Source organism: Carettochelys insculpta, chromosome 9, assembly GCF_033958435.1.
Source record: "Carettochelys insculpta isolate YL-2023 chromosome 9, ASM3395843v1, whole genome shotgun sequence".
Lineage (NCBI taxonomy): Eukaryota > Metazoa > Chordata > Testudines > Carettochelyidae > Carettochelys > Carettochelys insculpta.
In genome coordinates this window covers 44,425,812-44,448,867 of record NC_134145.1, presented here as the reverse complement: position 1 = coordinate 44,448,867, position 23,056 = coordinate 44,425,812, and the positions used below count along the sequence as shown (strand labels likewise).

Sequence of the window (23,056 nt, the reverse complement as noted above, 5' to 3'; positions counted from 1 at the left end):
TATCAAGCCTCAGCAATCTCCTGTCCATATCTCTCCTTTATCTCAATTACTTTCTGTCTAACACCTAATGTTCCTTTTTCTCTTATCCCAGACACACCTGGCTCCGCTCTGATCCACCCTGCATACCTACAAACATCATTAACATAATCTCTTTCCTGTTCTTGAATTTATACTATTATTACAGTATAATTCATCTCTCTCTTACAATATAATTCTTTCTACTTTGACACAGGCAGCAGGAAGCTGAGCAGCATCTGGAATGAGGGGTGAGAAAGAAACTCCACACAGACCAAAGAAGGGATCCTGAGCAAAGCAGGACAGAGACCTCTCTGGAGCCAGCTGAGCAGGGAAAGGGCAAAGGGGGAGCAGGAAGCAAGGAGGAAGCCCACTTTCCCTACCCAGGGCTAAAGTACAGGGAGGCGGACTAGATGGGTGAGGTGCGAAGGAGGAAGGAGGGGGTGAAACCAGCAAGCTGAGTGGAGTGGTCTCTGGAGAGCAGGGCTCGTACATATTTTGGAGAAGGCATGTTGAACAAAACTGCAGGCTGCGATAGAGTGAGGAAGGAGGGCGGGGTCTGAAGAGGAGCCAATTGCACTAATATTTGAGCCTTGCATATGTTTCATGCAGGTTCAGAGCAAGCAGCTGAGGTGACCGTCTACTGCTTTGCCTTCCCATCTGCCTGAACCATACTAAACACATGACATAGCAATACCACCCAGAAAAGCAGAGAGGAGAGGGGAGGCGTCAGGCCAGCACAGCCCCAGCATTCCCCTGCACTTCTGTGGCTTTAGTCTGGGAAGGCAGAAGTGCCTTACTTGATGGGCCACCCATACTGATAACTAAATAAGTGCACTCAGTGATTTTTAATTCGTAACTCTCAAGATGAATATCAGCAGACAAAGACAGATTCTTGATAGTGTCTGATGTGAAATGGGAAGAAGAATTTCTGTTCTTTGAAAGTAATGGAAAGCCACTATATCTTATGTGTCTACAAACTGTTGCTGTGGTGAAAGAATATTATGCATTATGAGACACAAGACACAGTATGCCTAGGATGTAGGAAAATCACAAACTGGTATTTTGATGGACCTGAAAAGCAAACATCAGAAACAAAAGGATGTGCTATTAAAGTGTGGGAATCCTTAACCTGCAAGCTTTACTGCATTGTATGAATTCTCTCTGATTCTTGTGAAAAAGAACAAATCACTTAGAGACAGGGAATTGATGAAGAAATGTGCAGTGAAGGCAGTACAAGTGTTTGAGGAAGATAAAATGGCTAGAAAATTTATGTGTTGTTGCCTCATCGAACAGTTGCAAGAAGAGTAAGTGAGCTTGATGAGCACACTTCTTTCAAACTGAAAGATGTAATGAAGCATTTTAAATACTTTTCACTGGCTTATGATGAAAGTGGAGACATCAGTGACACAAGCAAATGCTCATGTTCACATATGCTGTAGATTTCATAGTATGTGAAAAACTAATCAAGATGCAACCTTTGGATAGTAATTCAAAAGATTCAGACATTTGTGAAACTTTTGATTTTGCTGTAAGTGGAGGATTTCAAAAGTATTCCTCTATTGTAACTGATGGTGTAAGAGCCATGACTGTCAGTAAAGTGGGTTCGTTGGTATATTGAAGGAAAATAGAGTGGATTGTATCACACCATACTGCATTATTCACCAAGAAGCTTGATGTGGCAAGATATGCATATGAGTGATGTCATGCATGGTGTTGTCAGCATAGGTAACTAAATTAGAGGCAGCATTAAATGTCAGACATTGGAAATTCATATCGTGAATGCATAATTTAGTGACCTACCACTGCATTCAAAAGTCATGTGGCAGAGTGCTGGGAAGACTCTTCAGCATTTCTACGTTCTTTGAAAAGAAATCCTTCCCTATCTTCAGAGTGAACAATTTAGCAACACATGTAACAAAATCAACTGCAGGGTAAAGATTTTCCTTGCTCCTTAGCATTCCTGACAGGCAGTTCACTTGAATGTGCTGAACCTTGAGGTTACAAGGTGGGCAGCAGAAAGCTTCAGTGTGTATAATTAGCTGGGAAACAATCTATAAGAAGCTGCAACTATGTTTATGCAGTGTTTGTTTAAGGAAGAATAATCTTGCACACCTTGCTTCTTGTTGTGAACTGATGGCAGATATCATCAAAGCAGACTTTTCAAGCTTTGCAGAAAAAAATGAAGTTATCTGGTGAGCCCAACAAGAGATTTGCAGGCACTTTGACAATCTGAAACCCAGTCTCCACTTGTTTAACAATCCAGTTGAAGCTACAGGAGAGAGACAGTCACCAGGGCTACAGCGTTCTGTCAGCAGAAGTCACTGTCAAAAGACATTTCCTGACAAAACTTCTGTTGACAGAGCGCGGCCACACACACAAGCAAATGGGGTGAACACTCTGCTCTCTTGAAAAAACAGTCACCCAGAAGCACAGCAGACAGGGCTGCCCATTGTTGTGGGTGTCTTATCTCTTGAGAGAGGCTCACTGGGGGCATTTTCACAGCTTTTTTGTCCACAGCAGTGTTCTGCATCAAAGTGAAAGTGCTGTGTTTGTCCAGATACTGTTGACAAATCCCATTTTGTGTGTGCACGCTCCATGACTGTTGTTGACAAAACTGGGGTTTTGCCAGCAAAATTGGCTAGTGTAACTGTAGCTCAGATCTTTCATTGTATGAACATGTATAGTGAAACATTCTGTGTTTTTATTTTTGATACATTTTAACATCATACATATATAATTTCCATTTATACATTGAGTATCTTGCAGGTAATCAAGGTGAGTCTATTGTGCAGCTCTACCCTTTGACATTGTTAGCTGGTGGCCGGGTGATGTGCGGTGAGGTACCAACTATGCCCTTGTTACCATCCAAGTCTTTAACTGCTAGAGCGCAGGGCTCCTTCACAGCGGGCAGCCTGGGCCAGGCTGACGGATGCCCCAGGGTCCTAAACACCCGAGTCTTTTACTGCTACAGCAGGGAGCTCCTTCGCAGCGGGCAGCCAAAATTGGCGGACGGGCGCCCCAGTGGTAGCACTAAGAGCCTTTCCACACCCGAGACTTCAACTGCTACGACACACTGTCCCATTGCAGCGTGCAGCCAGGATTGGCTGACAGGCGCCCCAGGAGTCTGCCCCGTGGAGGCGGCACGACTCTACGCTAGGCTCTTAGCACTCTCACCGATGGCCAGGCTGTGGTAACCAAACGGTTAAAGTTCTTTTGATTGTGCCGGCTGTGTTGCAGTGACTGAGAGTAACAGCAGTCAGGCTTAGATCTTAACTAGTTACAAGTTTATTAAGCTACAGTTATAAGCGTGCAGTTACAAAAGGCTATTGTCTACTTCTTACATGCTAGCAGAGTACAGGTGTTAACAGGTTACGTTACAATTCAATACAACGACATCTTAATACAACGACATCTATCTATAGAGCTCTAATTCTTTAACTGTGTACACTGAAAGGAGACCTTAATGTGGGTACATCTTACCCTCCTTGTGTCTCTCGATACCAGCATAGCCAAGCCAGGATCGGTCACTCAATTCCGCGGAAAAACGAATATGAGGTTGGGCGTCCCCAGTTGTGGACTCCGGGAGGCAATCACCTAACCTGACCAGCAGGTAGTTGGTGAAGATGCACTCAGAGTCAGAGTGCTGCTGGGCCCATCTTTATACCCTGGGGTCACGTATTCTCTTTCTTATCTATGGTGCCAGATCATACTGGTCTGTCTTTTGGGATGCCAGTTTTTACAAGGGCAATTCTTACTTAATTTGCACTTGTAAGACAGGAGATAAAGAATTTGGGAGTACAGGACATTCTTTTGCAAGGGCGGAGATTTCTCTTCTGGGATGGCAGTGTGGGCGCATCAAATCCATTAATGCCAGCCAAGGGCAGTTCTCTGAGGCCCTTCGTTAACAGTTAGCCTGCTAGCCCTCTATCTGTTTTCTGTTTCTCAGGGTCACAATGAGCCAGCACGTCTGGGCCCCTTTAGGAAGGCATCAAAGACTGTGCTGTTTAACTGCTGTTCAGTGCCCTGTGTGCTCTGAGGCACCTTAGCAGGGAGGCAAAAGCTGGTCTGTAGTGGGGAGATTTTGTCTGGCTACAGACATCCAATACAACTTTTAAATGATTATATCTTTGTTGTGACATTAAAATTTCATGAGGATTCCTGTGTTTTTCACTGTTTTTACATCTTGCCTCACAATCACAATTTTTTGTTTATTTTTTTCTTGTTGCTATTGTTATTGTCATCTGTATGTAACAACTCACTTTACAAAAAGTATTTTTCTAGGCACATGTCTTTATGCTTTGTGTTGACCTTGTTAACACCCTTATGCATGTTTCCAGAATTCTTGTGGCGGTTTTTTGGTGGTTTTGTAGGCAGACGTACATCTAGTAGTAATTTAATGAAAAACAGAGAAGAGAGTAATTTTGTGAAAAATAAAGAAATGTTCACTTATAAAATAATTTTAACTGCTTTCTTTCAGAGTGCTCATTTGGCCATGATTGATACCCTAATGATGGCATATACAGTAGAGATGGTCAGTGTTGAAAAAGTGATTGCATGTGCTCAACAGTATTCAGCCTTCTTCCAAGCCACAGACCTGCCTTATGACATTGAGGATGCTGTCATGTACTGGATAAATAAGGTAAGAGCAAAGCAAACATATGCTTCAATTAAAAAGACAATCAGTGTGATTCAGCTAGCCATGAATGGGCAATGTATATAGTAAACTCTTTCATATCTGGCATTCTGTTATCCAGAGCTCTCAAATGTCCAGCATTTTAACTATAACTACATTTTAGTTACATTATATTTGTTGTATTTATTTGTATTTACTCTGACTATACTGTATTTATATAAAGTGTAAGTTAACAGTGTATAAATACTACTGTTGTTGGTAAATAACGTACTCTGCATACATTTTTCTTTGTTTCTTAATAGCTAATCTTGTTTGTCTTTGGTGTTGTATACCTAGGTATACCTCTCTATTATCTACAATATTTGAGTATCTGGCAACCTCCCTGTCCTGGGGCTGCTGGATATGAAAGCTTCATTGTATTTTCCAGACTTAATCTGGTATAGGGCGTTCATTATTTACTTCCAGGAAGGATAAGAATAAAGTAAGATTTCATAGTAATTTAAAACATGCTATTGAAATCAGAGTTTTGACTTCAGTAAACAACATGAGGAAAAGAAAACAGTGTAAGAGAGATGAAACCTCACAAGTTAATGATTATTGTTGATGCCATTTTGAAGCGGTTGATAAATCATTTGGCAGAACCTATAAGTACTGCGTCCTTGAGTTTATGTAGCGTAGGAGTTCTTAAGCTGGTTGTCAGGTCCCCAAAGTGAATCATGACCCCTTTTTAATGGAGTCACTGGGGCCAGTGTTAGACTTGCTGGGACCCAGAACTGAAACTGAAGCCTGGGCTCCACCCCAATTGGGTCAATGAAGCTTGGGCTGCAGTCCCCTTACCTTCCCACCCACCCAGGATCATGTGGTACCTTTTTTTTCAGAAGGGGGGTTGCCGTGCAATTAAGTTGAGAACCCCAATATTCAGTTTGAAACTGGGGTCTCTGTTGTACCTGAGCATACCTTAAGTATGAGGTTTTCAACCTGATCATTTATTAGATAAGTACATAGCAATTATTGGAGATGCACATCTCCTAGAACTGGAAGGGACCTTTGGAGGTCATCTAGTCAAGTCCCCTGCCCTCTTGGCAGGACCAAACACCATCCCTGACATCTATTTGCCTCAATCCCTAAATGGCCTCCTCAAGGATTGAACTCACAACCCTGGGTTTAGGGGGGCCCAATGCTTAAACCAGTGAGCTATCCCTCCCCCTTTAAACAGCCCCCTTAAGGGCTGAGCTCACAACCCTAGATTGAGCAGACTAATGCACAAATGAACAAAATTGTCAAGTATAATAGCAGCGTATTGGAAAAAGTGTAGGTGGCAGCATTTAGCATATTCAGAAACAGATCAAACACCATTGCCAAATGCTTAGTTACAGGTGGCCCTACATTTCTGTTTGAATCCTGTCTGAGGTGAGGTAAACATTGCTTGATGCTTTCAGTAAGTCCTATGATGGTGAGCTTTTAGAGGCCCCTGAATTTATTATTTCTCCCTTTTCTATTGATCATAGTTGGAGCATATCACAGGTTCTGCCTCAACATGTTCAACTGGCAACTTCAAGCAGCATTTGCTAAATCAGGGATTCACAAACTTTTTACTAAGGAGGCCCACCAACTGCATTTTGCCTTTCTTTTGCAACCTACCTGGTGTCCAAAATTTTCAGAAAGCCCAAAGTCATAGGCTGGCATCCTTTTCTGCTTCACATAGGGGGCATAGACCTATGTTTCTTAAAGTTATCCAGCACTCTCAAATGTCCAGCATTTTAACTATAACTACATTTTAGTTACACTTTTTATATAAATACAGTATGATCCCATGGTCCTGGAGTTTCAACCTGGTGCATATGATCATAGGACCACTCAGGTTTGGCCCAGCTGTCCCTCTGCCAGGCACACTATTCAGCGTGTGGAGAGCTAGGCCCAATCCAGTGGAACAGGAGCCGCTACTGCATGGTGACTGTGGGCCAGGTTCACATTCTGTCATGCACACACCTGCCCTTTAGGCCTTCCCCCGTATGCTGGGTCCACAACCCAGTGAGAACTTTCATTTGAATCACTGGTGAGGTGGGACCTGTCAGTTGGGGAACAGTGTCCTAAGTTTCTCCATAAACACACTGATTTGAGGGCAGAGCACCACAATCGTAGGAGTTTGGGGCAGAAAGAAGTCAGCAGGAGGTGGGCTTCGTTAATGTTACTCCTTGAATCTTGAGCCTTTCGGTGGGCAGCCCAGTTCAGCTTTTCCGATTTGGCTCTCGGTTAGTTTCAACAGGCCCTGACCATATTGACTATTATGTTTCAGTTGTAAACCTAGTCAGAGGACCGCTTCTTTTAAAAACAGAATAGGTCACTTAAAAATGTCTCTCTTTAGGTAAATGAACATTTGAAAGATATTATGGAACAGGAACAAAAACTAAAAGAGCATCATGGTGTAGAAACTCCAGGAGGTCAAAAGGTAGGTGTACATGTTTAAATATGTAGCTATGAAGCTGCACATGCATATGTAAACAAGTCTTAGTTTTGTACATGTAAAGTTAGATTAATTCTTTATTACATGTAGCTAACACTACATTGAATTGAGCATTCTAATAGTGCTCAGTACCCCACACCAAATGTTCTTGGGAATTCCTGGTGACCTTAGGAGCATGTGTTTTTTGTTTTGTTTAGCTTTGTTTTTGTTTTTTGTTTTTTAAATAAAGCCCGAACAATCTCACTCTTGTCCTGATATGTCTGCTGACATCAGGGCATACAGTATCTTAAAGTATGAGAGAAGGCTTTTAGTTCACTTCTTCAGTGAAATCATTAAAAAATGAGTTTCATACTTTGCATTCTTTGTTCTCCTCTTTTGTCAAAGCAGTCTGACCATGTGGCAACATCTTTGTGGTAATATGCATATGGTATATTAGTCCTAAGAATGGTGTATATAATAAATGCTACTTTTAAAGAAAGGCTGCTACCAGATCTAGCCCTCAAAAAGCAACATAAATTTTGGCATAGCTTTCAGTTGTGGTATTTTTATTACATAGTATTTTTTCAGAGAATCTAGTAGCACGGAATAGCAAGAAGCATCACTCTGTTTACAGTCTAGCATAATGATTGGTTACTAACATAAACATGAATGCTGTAAAGTATGTTATATACTATCCTTTTTTTCTGTGAGGATTTTTTTCTAGTTGTCCTAGAACTGACTCAGCTAAAAAGCATCTGAGTCAAACTCATGACACAAAGGCAGAAGTATGTGGGATTCCAGAGTATGGAAGCTGGTTTGAGAGCTTGCTTCTGAACGACACAATTCACACTGTGGAGAAGCGATTATTGGAGGGGAGGGTTCATTTTATCCCTAGACTTGCTTTAGTATTGATTTCAAAGAAGTTAGTAAAGTTGCCATTCAACTCCAAACCTATATTCCTTCCCATTCTCTTTTAATGTAAGGGAAAAAAAATTCCTCCTCTTTCCTCTCCCTGGAACAGAATAAATTTAAAAAATAGCAACAAAACAGTGAAACAATGAACGGTTAATTGCTAATGTATGCAACATACTGATTGGCATTCCTAAGCAGGACTAAGTAAGTTTTATGAGCAGACGAATTAAAGATATTAATAGGAAATAGTGTAGACAAAATGGCTGAAAATGTAGTTGAAAGGTCAGTCATTTCATATTGGCTATAGCGGAAAACTGTTTAGTTAGTTACCAGTGATACGTTCTTAGCTAACTGAAATGCAGTATTTTCAAAGTAGGAATAACATTCTCAAGTTACATAGAGTAGAAGGAAGTTGTGCTCATCATACAATCATTGTGCCCTTATTTATAGCTTCTGGTCCAAAATTAGAACAGTTAAGCCTAATTGCTAAAAATAATGTGACTCAGCAGTGAGATGAGGCTTCCTTGAAAGAGAGACCTCTTACAACAGAGAGATTTCTTACAACAGTAAAAATAACACATCTGATCTGGACTCAGTAATATGGAAGACAGAAATTATCCCCAGCTTTCTTTGCATAGTGCTTTATCCTATGGGATGTCCTTGCTATAGAAAAGCTCACTCATCAGATTTTGCTAAATTTGAATATATTGTTGTCTTCCATGATAACTACAAAAAGGAGATGAAATAGCAGGAAGGACTGCATGACTTCAGACTTCCTTGAAATACTGAGAGAGCCAAAATGGTCGAGATTTAAATAAATTAAATAAAAAAATAAAATAATGAACAGACTAAAAGATTCATAGAAGCAGAAATTTCTTACCTATGTTTTAAAAAGGAGAAATATCTGATGTTATTGTTAACAATTTAAAGACTGTTGTCTGCAGTTTTGAGCATATACATGTACAATATTAAAATAGTATTTTGTATGAAATATTTTATATTTATTGCTTATTTTATTATTCTTTACACCATGGTAGCATTCAGGGACCCAGTCATGGATCCAGGCCCCATTGTTGTAGGCACTCTATAAACATCCCAATGAACAGTCACATGCTTCGAAGTCTCTATCAATTGTGATATACTTCATGGGGATGAGGGAAGGTTTTGTAACTAAGGCCTTGTCTACACTGAAATTTTATACACCACTCAACCAGTGCAGGTATAACATGATTTATTTTGCTGTAAATTATGATATTCAGTATAAATGTCTTTGCTAGATGTTTACATGAGCACAGACAAGCTCTTGGACTCCAATATACCAATGTGTATTTTTTTAGACTTTTTAGAGATTTTAGAAGTTACTTGAATATGGGTACCTCCTACAATCTCCTGGTTGACTAGACCAATGTCCAACTTGATACACTGAAGTTGCTGCCAGTCATTACTCCTGTTATGCCAGAAACACAAAGCCTAAGTATAGTGTGCCTCACATACTGTATTTTAGATATCACTTATTACTAGCGTTAATACTTTGACACACAGACACTAATGCTGGGATTTTGAAATGCATCACAATCTGAGGGAGAAATATTTTTGTCACACTATCAAATTCACTCTATGAACACTAAAGATTTTTTTTTAATTGAGGCTCAACCCATCTTTTAAACAAGTTGCCAGGAATTTCCATTGACAGCTTTCTTTTAAGGTGCTAGGGTCAGGTTAACTGCTCAATTTAATGATGATGATATCTAATGTCTTTCAGTATTCACACAAAACTTGGGTGCAACATGCTGTTTATCTGTTGCAAAGCTCTGACTTTTCAACCCTTTTCTCAATTTCTTTCTTCACAACTCAGTGCCACTTACAGTGTCATTTACAGTATTTCTTGCTGATCCCCAGTGTCTACTACTGATGGTTGTGCAGCAGTTTGTTATACTCTTGAACCAACATTCTGCAGATGCTGACATGCAGTTGTGGCTGTCATTACTGACTACTCAGTATAATGTTTATTTTTAATGTCACTTTCATTCCCTGCCTGAGAACTAGTTTATTGGTATCCGTAGACAGCATTGAATTCTGCTGTGTAATACCCACAACAAAGTAATTACACTTTTTAGAATACCGCAAATACTTTACATGTCATGTCAAAATAAGCAGTGTTCCAAATACTTAAACAAAATAAAACATAGGAGCCGTGTCTACACGTGCACGCTACTTCGAAGTAGCGGCACTAACTTCGAAATAGCGCCCATCATGGCTACACGCGTCGGGCGCTATTTCGAAGTTAACTTCGATGTTAGGCGGCGAGACGTCGAAGTCGCTATCCTCATCAGGAGATGGGGATAGCAGGACCGTGTAGTCATTGCGCGTCCCGCAACTTCGAAATAGCAGGGTCCGCAATGGCGGCCATCAGCTGAGGGGTTGAGAGACTCTCTCTCTCCAGCCCCTGTGGGGCTCTATGGTCACCGTGGGCAGCAGCCCTTAGCCCAGGGTTTCTGGCTGCTGCTGCTGCAGCTGGGGATCCATGCTGCAGGCACAGGGTCTGCAACCAGTTGTCAGCTCTGTGGATCTTGTGTTGTTTAGTGCAACTGTGTCTGGGAGGGGCCCTTTAAGGGAGCGGCTTGCTGTTGAGTCCGCCCTGTGACCCTGTCTGCAGCTGTGCCTGGCACCCTTATTTCGATGTGTGCTACTTTGGCGTGTAGACGTTCCCTCGCAGCACCTATTTCGATGTGGTGCTGCGCAACGTCGAAGTTGAACATCGACGTTGCCAGCCCTGGAGGACGTGTAGACGTTATTCATCGAAATAGCCTATTTTGATGTTGCTACATCGAAATAAGCTACTTCGATGTAGGCTTCACGTGTAGACGTAGCCAGGAAGTCCCACAATTACACTGAAGTTAGGCATCTAAGTGGCGTGATTTTCAGAAATGCTGACCACACAGTCTGTACTGGGCTGAAAACTCAAGGTGGTCACCATTATTAAAATAAGGAGGCTTATTCATTTACCAAAATTTAGGCTCCTGAATTTTGAAAATGTTGATCTTCCTGTTCTCATTCAATTCTAGCTCTGTGTCTATATATGGAACCCATCACTGTGCCCACCTTTCTTGTTGCTGATTATCCCCTTCATCATGTTGCTTCCACAAAACTTGAAAACCTATTAAATCGGGGGTTCAGTGCTCCTCTTCTGCTTCTTTTCATCACCCTTTCCAGACTCGGACCCTCTGCTATTATTTGGGCTCTCTATGTGGCTAGCATGATTTGAAGTTCAAAAGTACCTTGTTCTACAGCTGTCACCATTGTTGAAGATTCTTCCTTTTCATATGGACTGCTACTCTGGCCATATAGAACTGAGACCTTAAATTTCCTGAGTGTTTTTTAAGATGTGGCTTTCAAGGGTGGGCATGGTCTAGGGACCCTGGTTTTTTTCTCAGTCTGGAATTTGAACTGGAAAAGGAGCAGTTCAGATGTTTCCATGTCACAGGTAAGCACAAATAGCCAAGCAGACAAGGGAAGAAATGGACTTTATATAAAGCTTTCAAGCACCTGAAGACCTATTTTTCATTTTAGTTCCTGGCCAAACAAAAGCAAGATTTTGTATGTATTATGTTTTAGAGAGTGTTTGTGTCCAAGAACTCCCCCTAAATGGTGAAGAGCTAGGATCACCAAATTGGGCATGCAGCTTTCTCTTATCATAACATAAAGCAATGTAAGGGTTTGGTTGTGCCAGAAAAATGAGATGTGCTGGGAATGGAATTGCTTTTCCTTAAACTATACAGAAAAGAGAATCAACAGGCAGTTGAACAGATGTGGCTGGTGTGCACACACCGTACCCCATCTGGGATTGTCCCATTCCCAAGTCTCCCACCCCCAGGTTTGTATGGGAACATTGCTGTCTGTTTCCTTTTGTCACTGTCAAGGGACAGAGGGGCAAGTGTACAAACTTAATTGAATTAGGACCCAAGCAGTGCTGGGTAAATGTGCTAATACTGTAAACAGAAAAGTTATTCAATAAACTTTAAAAGTCTCTTCTGTTATCTACTCCAATAAATTTAACTCCATTCAGAAACAGTAGAAAATTGAGCATATAACTCTCAAAGCCTGCCAGACAGTTGTACGTTCAGTTTATTTAGAGATGCTGCAATAAATCTGTAGAGAGTAGACAACGAAAGATGGAGAAGACTTTTCTCAGTGGTGACTGATGATAGAACAAGGTGCAATGATTTCAATTTGCAGTGTGGGAGGTCTAGATTGGATATTAGGAAAAATTATTTCACTACAAGAGCAGTGATGCTCAGGAGCGTGTTACCTAGGGAGGGGGTAGAATCTCCTTCCCTAGAGGTCTTTACAAAACCTTGGGTGGGATGGGTTAGGTGGGATTGGTCCTACTTTCAGTAGGGGGTTGGATTTGATGACATCCTTGGGTCTCTTGCAAACTGATGATTCATTGATGCTAACTAAATATGTATTTTGTTGGGGACCTCCCCCCCCAAAGGGTTATTTAGTATCAATTAATAAAAATGTGATTGTCTGGGCTAGCTAATGTAGTCTTGTATAGCCTGGACCTAACCTCATTGTCTTTCCCTAATCTATACAAACCCAGCAGTAAGTATAACTTACATGTAACTGGGAGTCCTTTGAACATAATAGCTTTGCAAATCCACATGAATTTTTTCCTTCTGTTTGGGTTTTATTAGATTTCAGTGAAGTGAAGAGGAACTGAATACAGTTGGAAAGGGGTGTTTTAGTAAGAATGGTTGGAATATTCAGATCCAGAGGTGGTTGTACATGTGCCACCTAAAATTTAATGGCTTAGATTCTCTAAAAACAGAAGATTTTCTCTCCTGGTGAAGAGCGATTATCCCATAAAAATTATTTCATGATCAGAGTAAATTAAATTTGTTTCCTTGATACAGTTACTCTCACAGTTTAAAAAGTACGTAAGACAATGTACCATACAGTAAACTACTATATAAAATAACAATGAGCTTTCACACATTTCACTACTTTTTTCACACTTATAAATAACGATTCCTTAAAATTTTTAACTTGAATAATCAAGTTAATTTACCCTTTGGTTGAACTGCTCCATGCATCTTTACTCCAATAACAATGGTGGTTCTTCAAGGGTTTGCAAACATGTATTTTATTCAGTTGTGTTGTGTGCCCAGTGCACTGAAGCTGGAGAACTTTCCCATGCAGTACCAGAAGGCACAGGGCTGCAGACCTTGGACCTTTAGCCCCTTCCCTGGCTGCTTAATGGCAGTACTGCTTAACCTCTCCTTAGTTTCTTTTTAACCACCCATAGCTAAAGTCAGAGCATTCTGTGTCTGATTTTTACCTCAAGCTTTTCTTTGTCTTTCTGGGATTATATTGTACAAGAAACTCTCTTACCTAGCATTCTATCATCTGGCATTCTCAAATAACCAGAATTTTAACCCTAAGTAAATTTTAGTTACATTTTCAGTAAGTACAGTACAGTGGAAATAAATACAAATAAACACATCAAATACAGTATGAGTTTACAGGGCATGATACTACTGTTGCTGGTAGGGAAAGTATTCTGCATACATTTTTGTTGCTTAATATCTGATCTCGTTCTCTTTAGTATTATGCATTGCTAGGCATATCTCTCTTATCTAGAATATTTGAATATCTGGAACCTCCCTGTCCTGGGGTTGTCAGATATGAAAGTTTACTGTATCTAGTTACTGATTAGTTAATAACGTTTACTGAATTTAATTTGGAATAGTTAGGATAGATAATTTATCCTAGATAATGCCTCACAGAATACTAGAACTGGAAAGGACCTCAAGAGGTCATCAAGTCCAGTCTTCTGCACTCATGGCAGGACCACCACCAACTAGACCATCCCTGTAACATGTTTGTCTAATCTGCTCTTGTCTATTTCCACTGAGATTCTACAGTTTCCCTAAACAATTTATTCCAGTCTTAACCACCCTGACATGAAGTTTTTCCTAATGTCCAACCTAAGGCTCTCTTCCTGTAACTTATGCCCATTGTTTCTAATCCTATCATCAGAAGCTAAGGAGAATAATTTTCCTCCCTCCTTCTAACAACACCCTGTTAGGTACTTGAAAGCTGTTATCATGTCTCCTCTTTTCCAAACTAAACAAACTCAGTTCTTTAAATCTTCCCTCATAGGTCATGCCATCTAGACCTTTAATCATTTTTGTAGCTCTTCACTGGACCTTCTCCAGTTTGAGGTCTAATCACTGCAGAGTAAAGTGAAATTACTTGTCATCTCGTGCTCTCAACACTCCTTTTAATGCATCCCAAAATCATGTATGCTTCTTTTCCAACAGTGTCAAACAGTTTCATATGTCACAACAGTGTCATATTTAGTTTGAGGTCCACTGTGACCCCGGATATCTTCCTGCAGTACTCCTTCCTAAGGAGTATCTTCTCGTTTTTTTATGGGTGAAACTGATAGTTCTTAGCCAAGTGAAGTATTCTTCATTTTTCCTTATTGAATTCCATCCTATTTACCTCAGTCCAGTTCTCCTGTTTGTCCAGATCATTTTGAATTATAATTCTATCTTCAAAGTATTGGCAACCCTCCCATCTTGGTATCATGCACAGACTTTATAGGTGTGCTCTCTGTCATTATCTAAATCATTGATGAAGATATTGAATTGAACAAGTCCCAAAACTGATCCCTTTAGAACCTCACTTGTTATGCTCTTCCAACATGACTGTGAACCATTAATATCTAACCAGTTATGCACCTACTTTTGTAGTAGTTCCACCTAGATTTTATTTCCGTTGTTTATTTATAAGACGGTCATGCAAGTCTGTATCAAAGGCTTTACTAAAGTCTAGGTACACAACATCTGTCACTTCCCCCTTAAGCATAAAGTTTGTTTTCCTATCGAAGAAAGCTATCAGGTTGGTTTGACATGATTTGTTCTGTACAAATCTATTCTGTTACTTATCACCGTATTATCTTCCATATGTTTGCAGGTGGATTCCTTTATTATTTGCTCCATTATTTTTCCTGGCGCAGAAGTTAAGATGACTGGGCTGTAGTTTCCTGGGTTGTCCTTATTTCTTTTTTTATAAATGGGCACTATATTTTTCCTTTTCCAGTCCTCTGGAATCTCTCTCTTGTTTTCCATGACTTTTCAAAGATGATAGGTAATGGCTCAGATACCTCCTCAATCAGCTCCTTGAGTATTCTAGTATGCATTTCATCAGGCCCTGGTGACATGAGGACATCTAACATTTGTAAGTAATTTTTAACTTGTTGTTTTAACTCCTGAACTTACCTACCTTTTCTCTAATGTTCTCTATTGGTGGTGGTGATGGTGCTTGGATACCTACCTACCTTAGTGAAAACTGAAATTAAGAAGTCATTAAGCACCGTAGCCATTTTCACATTATCTGTTATTGTTTTTCTCTCTTCACTGAGTAATGGGTCCACCCTGTCGTTGGTTTTCCTCTTTCTTCTAATATATTTTTAGAATTTTTGTTGCTATCCTTTATGATATGTGGTGGAAAGTGGCTATCCCTGTTAGTGACCCCAGCACATGGTGTTCGTATCTGAAAGAAGGAGGCCACATTAAAGAAAATTTCAGCCAGAATAAGATTCCTTTCCCAGGAGGAAATGAACTTATTCCACTTCCTTTGATTCTGTTTGAGAAAGCATCATAAAAAAGATGGGTGCTGTTCCAAACCTAGGCAAGATTCCTTCTGCCATTTTAAGGGGAGTGTAGAGCAATGTCATGATTCACCCAGTACGCCAAGATTGAGCATAACCATCTACCTGCTCTTGGTATGAAGGTGAGAGCTGATAGATTGCAGGCCATTAACTCTAGCACTTCTCAGAGGGCATCCGGTGATTCTGGCACGAACAACGTTGATGTCAGCCCAGACTGCCCACACCGGTGATATATCCGGGGCATTGGCTTTACTTTGCCTGTCTGCTCATGCCCTTCCTTTGGTTCAAGAATGCTCAGCTGAAGTGCTCTTAGTGTCCTTGTCACCATCTGGACCGGTTACAGTCCCCTCATCATTGTCAGCAGTATCTTCTGTGCCTTTTCTAGTTCAGGATGCAGAATTGTGGTCACCCTCCTTTTTGTACTGAGAAGTTTATGAGCACAGGTACTGTCTTCTGGGACAGCGACAACTGCAGAGCACCCTGCATCTGAGAGAATGGGAATGGCTTCAACTTCAGAGCAGGGTGATTGCTAACAGGAGGGAGTTTTGAGAGGGGCTCTCCTGGTGAAGGAGGGGCGAATTCCAGCACCTTGAGGTAATCGGCTGTCTGGAGTGTGTGGGTGTTTTGTGCTTGGGTGTTCTGGGCTTGTGTTTGTCTGTTTGTTTGGAGGTTTTTGAGCACTGAGCTGTTTTGATTGATTGATTGATTGATTGATTGAAAGGCCATGTGCTCAGAGCAGCAGTTGGAAGCTGAGAGTCATAATTGGGATTGAAATCTAAAACTCTCTGCTCATTGGTTGAGCTGTAGCCAGAGGCCAGGGCTATCAGGAAGGCCAGAGCTTTATAAACCCTGCTAGATAGCAACCAGGGAGCTTGTGAACAGGGCAGTTGATAACAGGAGGGAGTTTTGAGAGGGGAGTTGATAGGTGGGTGGTTAGAGGGTGTAATTTCCTTCTGACATGTAACATATATCCCAAGCCCTTAAATAAAAACACCATTTATATTCATATTATTCAACAGAGAAAATGCAGGCAGTAGCCCAACAGCAGAGTGGGGGCTATCCTGTTTATTGAGTAGAGTGTAACATGTACGACTACCTGCCCTGTGGGCGGGTGGCATATGTGTGCGCTCATTGCAAGGAGCTCCTGACCCTCAGAGACTGAATTCGGGCTTTGGAGGCCAGGGTGGCTGAACTAGAGGAGTTCAGGGAGGCAGAGAGGTATGTGGATGAGGCTTTCTGCAACACTGTAGTGCTGTTCTACCTCCAGTCTGAGAGCCCCAGTGCTCTTAAGGAGGATGAAAGGCTCAGGGGGAGAGAACAGCCATTGCAAGCTCAGGGAAACAATCCCTTAGTTGGGACCCTCCTTCAAAGGATGTTACGGTATCCTCTAACACTGAGGGTACCTCTCCAGGGGGGTGGAGGGAGCGGAACGCCAGTTGTTAGAAAGAGGCAGATGTTAGTAGTGGGTGATTTGATTGTTAAAAACATAGATAGCTGGGTTTGTGATGACCAGGAGAACTGTATGGTGACTTGCCTACCTGGTGTGAAGGTTGCGGATCTCTCGAGGCATCTAGATAGAGTAATGTGTAATGCTGGGGAGGAGCCGGTGGTCATGGTACATGTTGGTACCAATGACATAGGAAAGGGTAAGAGAGATGTCCTGGAGGCCAAATTTAGGTTGCTAGGAAAGAGACTGAAATCCATGACCTCTAAGGTGGCATTCTCCTAAATGCTTCCTGTTCCATGCGCAGGGCCAGGTAGGCAAGCAGAACTTCAGAGTCTCAATTCATGGATGAGACGATGGTGTAGGGAGGAGGGGTTTAGATTTATTAGGAACTGGGGACGCTTTTGGGAGAGGGGGAGCCTATACAGGAAGGACGGACTCCACCTAAATCAAAGGGGATCCAGACTGCTGGCACTAAACATTAAAAAGGTCGTAGAGCAGTTTTTAAAGTAAGAGATGGGGAAAAGCTGATTGGTGCAGAGGAACACGTGGATCGGACAGAAACTCCTCTTAGAAGAGAATCCATCAATAGAGAGACTCTAGACTTTAGTAAAGAAAGGAAGGAGGGGAGATATCAAAAAATGGGCTAGATCAGACAAACAATCACGTATAAAAGAATCTAATACATCTGGGAGGGGAAGACAAATAAGCAGACGCAAATCTTTAAAATGCTTCTACACAAATGCTAGAAGGCTGACTAATAAGATGGGTGAACTAAACTACTTTGTATTCAAGGAGAAAATTGACATAATAGGCATCACAGAAACCTGGTGGAATGAAGACAATGTATGGGACGCAATCATGCCAGGATATAAAATATATTAGAAGGATAGAATGGGCCGTGTGGGTGGTAGAGTGGCACTGTATGTGCAAGATAACATAGAATCACATGAAATAAGAATTTTAAATGAATCAAAATGTTCCCTGGAATCACTATGGATAGTAATTCCAAGCTCTAGTAAGAATATAGCAGTAGGGATATATTATCGACCGCCTGATCAGGACAGTGATAGTGATGTTGAAATGCTAAGGGAGATTAGAGAGGCTACCAAAATAAAACACTCAATAGTAATGGGGGATTTCAGTTATCCCCATATTGACTGGGTACATGTCACACCAGGACGAGATGCAGAAATAAGATTTCTCAGTTCCGTTAATGACTGCTTCTTGAAGCAGCTGGTATGGGAACCCACAAGGGGAGAGGCAATTCTCCATTTAGTACTGAGTGGAGTGCAGTATCTGGTCCATGAGGTCACTATTACAGGACCTCTTGGGAATAGTGATCATAATGTAATAACATTTAATCTTTCTGTGGTGGGAAGAACACCTCAGCAGTCCAACACTCCGGCATTTAATTTCAAAAAGGGGAATCATGCAAAAATGAGGAGGTTAGTTAAACAGAAATTAAAAACCAGCGTGGCTAGAACAAAAACCCTGAAAGCTGCATGGAAGCTTCTCAAAGACACTATTATAGAGGCCCAACTTAAATGTATACCGCAAATTTAAAAAAAACATGCTAAGAGACTGAAAAAAGAGCCACCATGGGTTAACATCCATGTAAAACAAGCAGTAAGAGATACGAAGGCATCTTTCAAAAAGTGGAAGGCAAATCCTAGTGAGGTAAATAGAAAGGAACATGAACACTACCAAATTAAGTGTAAATCTGTAATAAGGAAAGCCAAAAAAGATTTTGAGGAACAGCTAGCCAAAAGCTCAAAAAGTAATAACGAAATGTTTTTTAAATATATTAGAAGCAGGAAGCCTGCTAAAAACCAGTGAGTCCTCCAGATGACAAATACAAAAGGAGCAATCAAGGATGATAAAGCCATTGTGGAGAGACTAAATGATTTCTTTGCTTCATTCTACACAGCTTAGGATGTTGGGGAGATTCCCAAACCTGTACTATTTTTTATGGGAAATGAAACTGAGGAACTGTACCGGATTTAAGTGTTGTCATTAGAGGAGGTTTTGGAACAAATAGATAAACTTAATGTTAACAAGTCACCAGGACCGGATGGCATTCATCCAAGGGTTCTGAAAGAACTCACATGGGAAATTGCAGAACTATTAACACTAGTTTGTAACCTGTCCTTTGGATCAGCTTCCTTACCTAATGACTGGAAGATAGATAATGTGACACCAATATTTTAAAAGGGCTCTAGAGTTGACCCTGGCAATTACAGACCAGTAAGTCTAACGTCAGTTCCGGGCAAATCAGTTGAAACAATAGTAAAGAGTAAAATTGTCAGGCATGTAGAAGAACATAATTTGATAGGCAAAAGTCAACATGGTTTCTTCAGAGGGAAATCATGTCTTACTAATCTGTTAGAGTTCTTTGAAGGGGTTAACAAACATGCAGATAGGGGAGATCCAGTGGATATAATATATTAGATTTCCAGAAAGCCTTTGACAAGGTACCTCATCAAAGGCTCTTATGTAAATTAAGTTGTCATGGGATAAGAGGGAAGGTTCTTTCATGGATTGAGAACTAGTTAAAAGACAGGAAACAAAGGGTAGGCATAAATGGTAAATTTTCCAAATGGAGAGGGGTAACTAGTAGTGTCCCGCAAGGGTCAGTCCCAGGATCAATCCTGTTCAATTTATTCATAAATGATCTGGAGAAGGGGGTGAGCAGTGAGGTGGCAAAGTTTGCAGATGACACTAAACTGTTCTAGATAGTCAAGATAAAGGCAGACTGTGAAGAACTTCAAAAAGATCTCATCAAACTGAGTGATTGGGCAACAAAATGGCGGATGAAATTTAATGTGGATAAATGTAAGGTAATGCACATTGGAAAAAATAACCCCAACTATACTTACAATATGATGGTGGCTAATTTAGCTATAACTAATCAGGAAAGAGATCTTGGAGTTATCGTGGATAGTTCCTTGAAAACATCCATGCAGTGTGCAGAGGCAGTCAAAAAGGCAAATAGGATGTTACGTATTATTAAAAAAGGGATAGAAAATAAAACAAGGAATGTCTTACTGCCCCTATATAAATCTATGGTATGCCTACATCTTGAATACTGTGTACAGATGTGGTCTCCTCACCTAAAAAAAAAAAAAAGATATCCTGGCACTGGAAAAGGTTCAGAAATGGCTTTGAACAGGTCCCATATGAAGAGAGGCTAAGAAGACTGGGACTTTTCAGTTTCGAAAAGAGGAGACGGGGCGGGGGGGGGGGGACATGATAGAGGTATAAAAAATTATGACAGGTGTGGAGAGGGTGAATGAGGAGAAGTTGTTTTACTTGTGCCCATAATACAAGAACTAGAGGACACCAACTGAAATTAATGGGTAGCAGGTTTAAAACTAATAAAAGAAAGCTCTTCTTCACTCAGCGCACACTTAACCTGTGGAACTCCTTGCCAGAGGAGACTGTGAAGGCTAGGGCTATAACAGAATTTAAGAAAAAGCTAGTAAATTCATGGAGGTTAGGTCCATAAAAGGCTATTAGCCAAGGGTAGGAACAGTGTCCCTGGCCTCTGATTGTCAGAGGCTGGAGATGGACCGAAGGAGACAAATCGCTTGATCATTGTCTTCAGTCCACCCTCTCTGGGGAACCTGGCATTGGCCATTGTAGGCAGACAGGCTACTGGGCTGGATGTACCTTTGGTCTGACCCAGTATGGCCATTCTTATGTGCTAGTGCATGTAAGGTCCCTATCAGTGCTTGAAGTACTGAATGCTTTGTTTCTCATTATGAACCCGATTGTTTGTTGGCCCCACCAGAGAAGACTAGTCTCTTGCCTCAATTGTCAGTGTGGAATATTCTGTGGGGTTAGAGACATCATCTGGCTCTCCATTGTCTTTTGGTATCATGCTTGAAAGTCACTGATAGCTCCTGGGGATCAACGTTGGTACTGATATTGGTAATGCTTCCAAACAGTGTTCCCTGTAAGCTGAGTGGTTGGGGGTATTCAAGCAGGGGAGAGTCAAGTGCTGCCCAGCTGAGAGCAAAGTTTCCACAGCCATACGCAGTGGGTATGACGTGTTTCTATTGGTGGTGCACATAACAAAATTTATTCTGCCCATAGATGGAAAATATTAGTGGGAGCACTACTTCTGAAGTAGCGATAGGACTTCTAGGCCCAGTTCCTATTGGGTACTTTTGCCATACCCCTACCCACAATGGCCTTGTTGGAATTCTTAGGATGTGCTGCAGTCAGTAAAGTTTTGATCCATAGTGCAGTCCAAAGCAAGGTTTCCTGTTCTACTGGGAGCCTCTCCTCCTGAGCCTGAGTGATAAAAGGTTCAGGAGGAGAGGCTCCAGAGCTGCAGATGGTAGTTGCTCCAGTGGTACTCTTCAGTCTGAGTTACTGGCCTTACACGAGATTCTGTTGGCTCTGTTTCCTCCTCCTTTGCTAGATGACTCTGTGATGCCAGACTCTTCCTCCCTTTTATCTGAAGATGTAGTCATGTCAGGACCTTCTGAGGCTCCTGGTTTCAGCCTTAGGTACTCAGCAAACATCTGTTAGTTACTATATATCCTCCTGTCCTCAGCTCCAAGGAAAGTGGCACTCCCCAGAAATGAAGTGACCTGGAAATAGTCAAAGATTATGTGGAACATTCCAACTTTCTTACTGCCTGCAGCAAAATATACATCTAAAAGGGACAGCTTGCCTGTACATGGTTTTGAGTGCATTTATTTGCATCCAGTTCTTAAATTTCTTGTTGTAATGGCAGCTAATAAGAGATTGATAGGGAGATATAAACTGATGCTGATGAACAAACATTCTACAAGACTGGATGTGTTTGGGAGGGAAATGTATTCTACCGCTTCCTCACAGCTGCATGTTGCCAGTTAGCAAGCACTTTTATCTAAGTATGACTTTTGTAAATTGGGAAGCAGTGGCAAAATTAATAGCTACATTGCCAGAATCTTCCAGTGAAGATTTTAAAGCTTTCATTGTAGAAGTCCATTGGGTGTCAAAAACAGCATTATACTCAGTTCGAGACATGGCTCATGCTTCATCTAGAGCTGTGGTCTCTGCTGTAACTATGAGATGGACTTCCTAGTTTCAGAATTGTGGTGTTGCTCCTGAGGTCCAACAGCAGACTGAGGACCTACCTTTTGACAGTCAATTTTTATTTTCAGAGAAAACTGATGAAACCTCACATCCCTTTAAAGACTCTGAAGTTAATTTGCATGTCCTGTGGGGTTTTGCCTTGTAAAGATGCATCACTTCCCAGAGCAGCAATATCGCCTCAGCAGTTCTTCAGTTTGAATTATCCTTCTACACAGCAGAATCCCTTCAGAAAGGGGCACAAATCTAATGGAATTAGGTCTTCGGATCCCAGTTTTAACTCTTCTGCCTGCCCTTTATCAGTTTTTGGCAAGCAACCTGTTAGTGTTCCAGTTCTCAAGCTATATGCGATTTCCCTTTCGTTTGGGAACTGGCTTTTCCTTTTTTGTAAGTTTTGGGAGCCATTGACTATGGATGAGTGGGCCCTATGCATTGCCATTCAGTTCCTGTCTGTTCACCCTTTCTACCCTCCTAGTCTTTCCCTTTTCAGGGACATCTTTCACAATACTCTGACGTTCCACATGTGCAGACTCTCCATGCTTTGAGAGTCAGAGAGGAGTTTCCTCTTCAAAACTAGGAAAAGAATGCTACCTGATCCCCAAGTCCAAGGGAGGGATGAGACCCAGGCACCTTTGGTCTCAACAAATACATCAGATTGCATACGGATGTCCTAGGGACTATTCTCCCTGCTTTGAATTGCAACAGATGGCTTGCTGCCCTCTATCTTCAAGGTGCTTACTTCTATGTGTAGATCTTCCCAAGTCAGAGGAGGATTGTAACATTTGTACTGGAGGTCAGCATTATCAGTAGACTGTGATTCCCTTTGGCTTTCCCTCT

General features: G+C 41.3%; 1 protein-coding gene across 4 annotated transcripts in view; it reads left to right on the top strand.

Annotated features, from left to right (window-relative positions):
• Positions 1-23,056, top strand: part of CAMSAP2 (calmodulin regulated spectrin associated protein family member 2) — a 185,256-nt gene that overhangs the window by 91,399 nt on the left and 70,801 nt on the right. For all 4 annotated transcript variants that reach the window (XM_075002278.1, XM_075002277.1, XM_075002276.1 and 1 more), the window contains exons 3-4: positions 4,496-4,657; positions 7,017-7,100. In XM_075002278.1, coding sequence (XP_074858379.1) covers positions 4,496-4,657; positions 7,017-7,100 — 246 coding nt within the window. The remainder of the gene's footprint in view (positions 1-4,495; positions 4,658-7,016; positions 7,101-23,056) is intronic.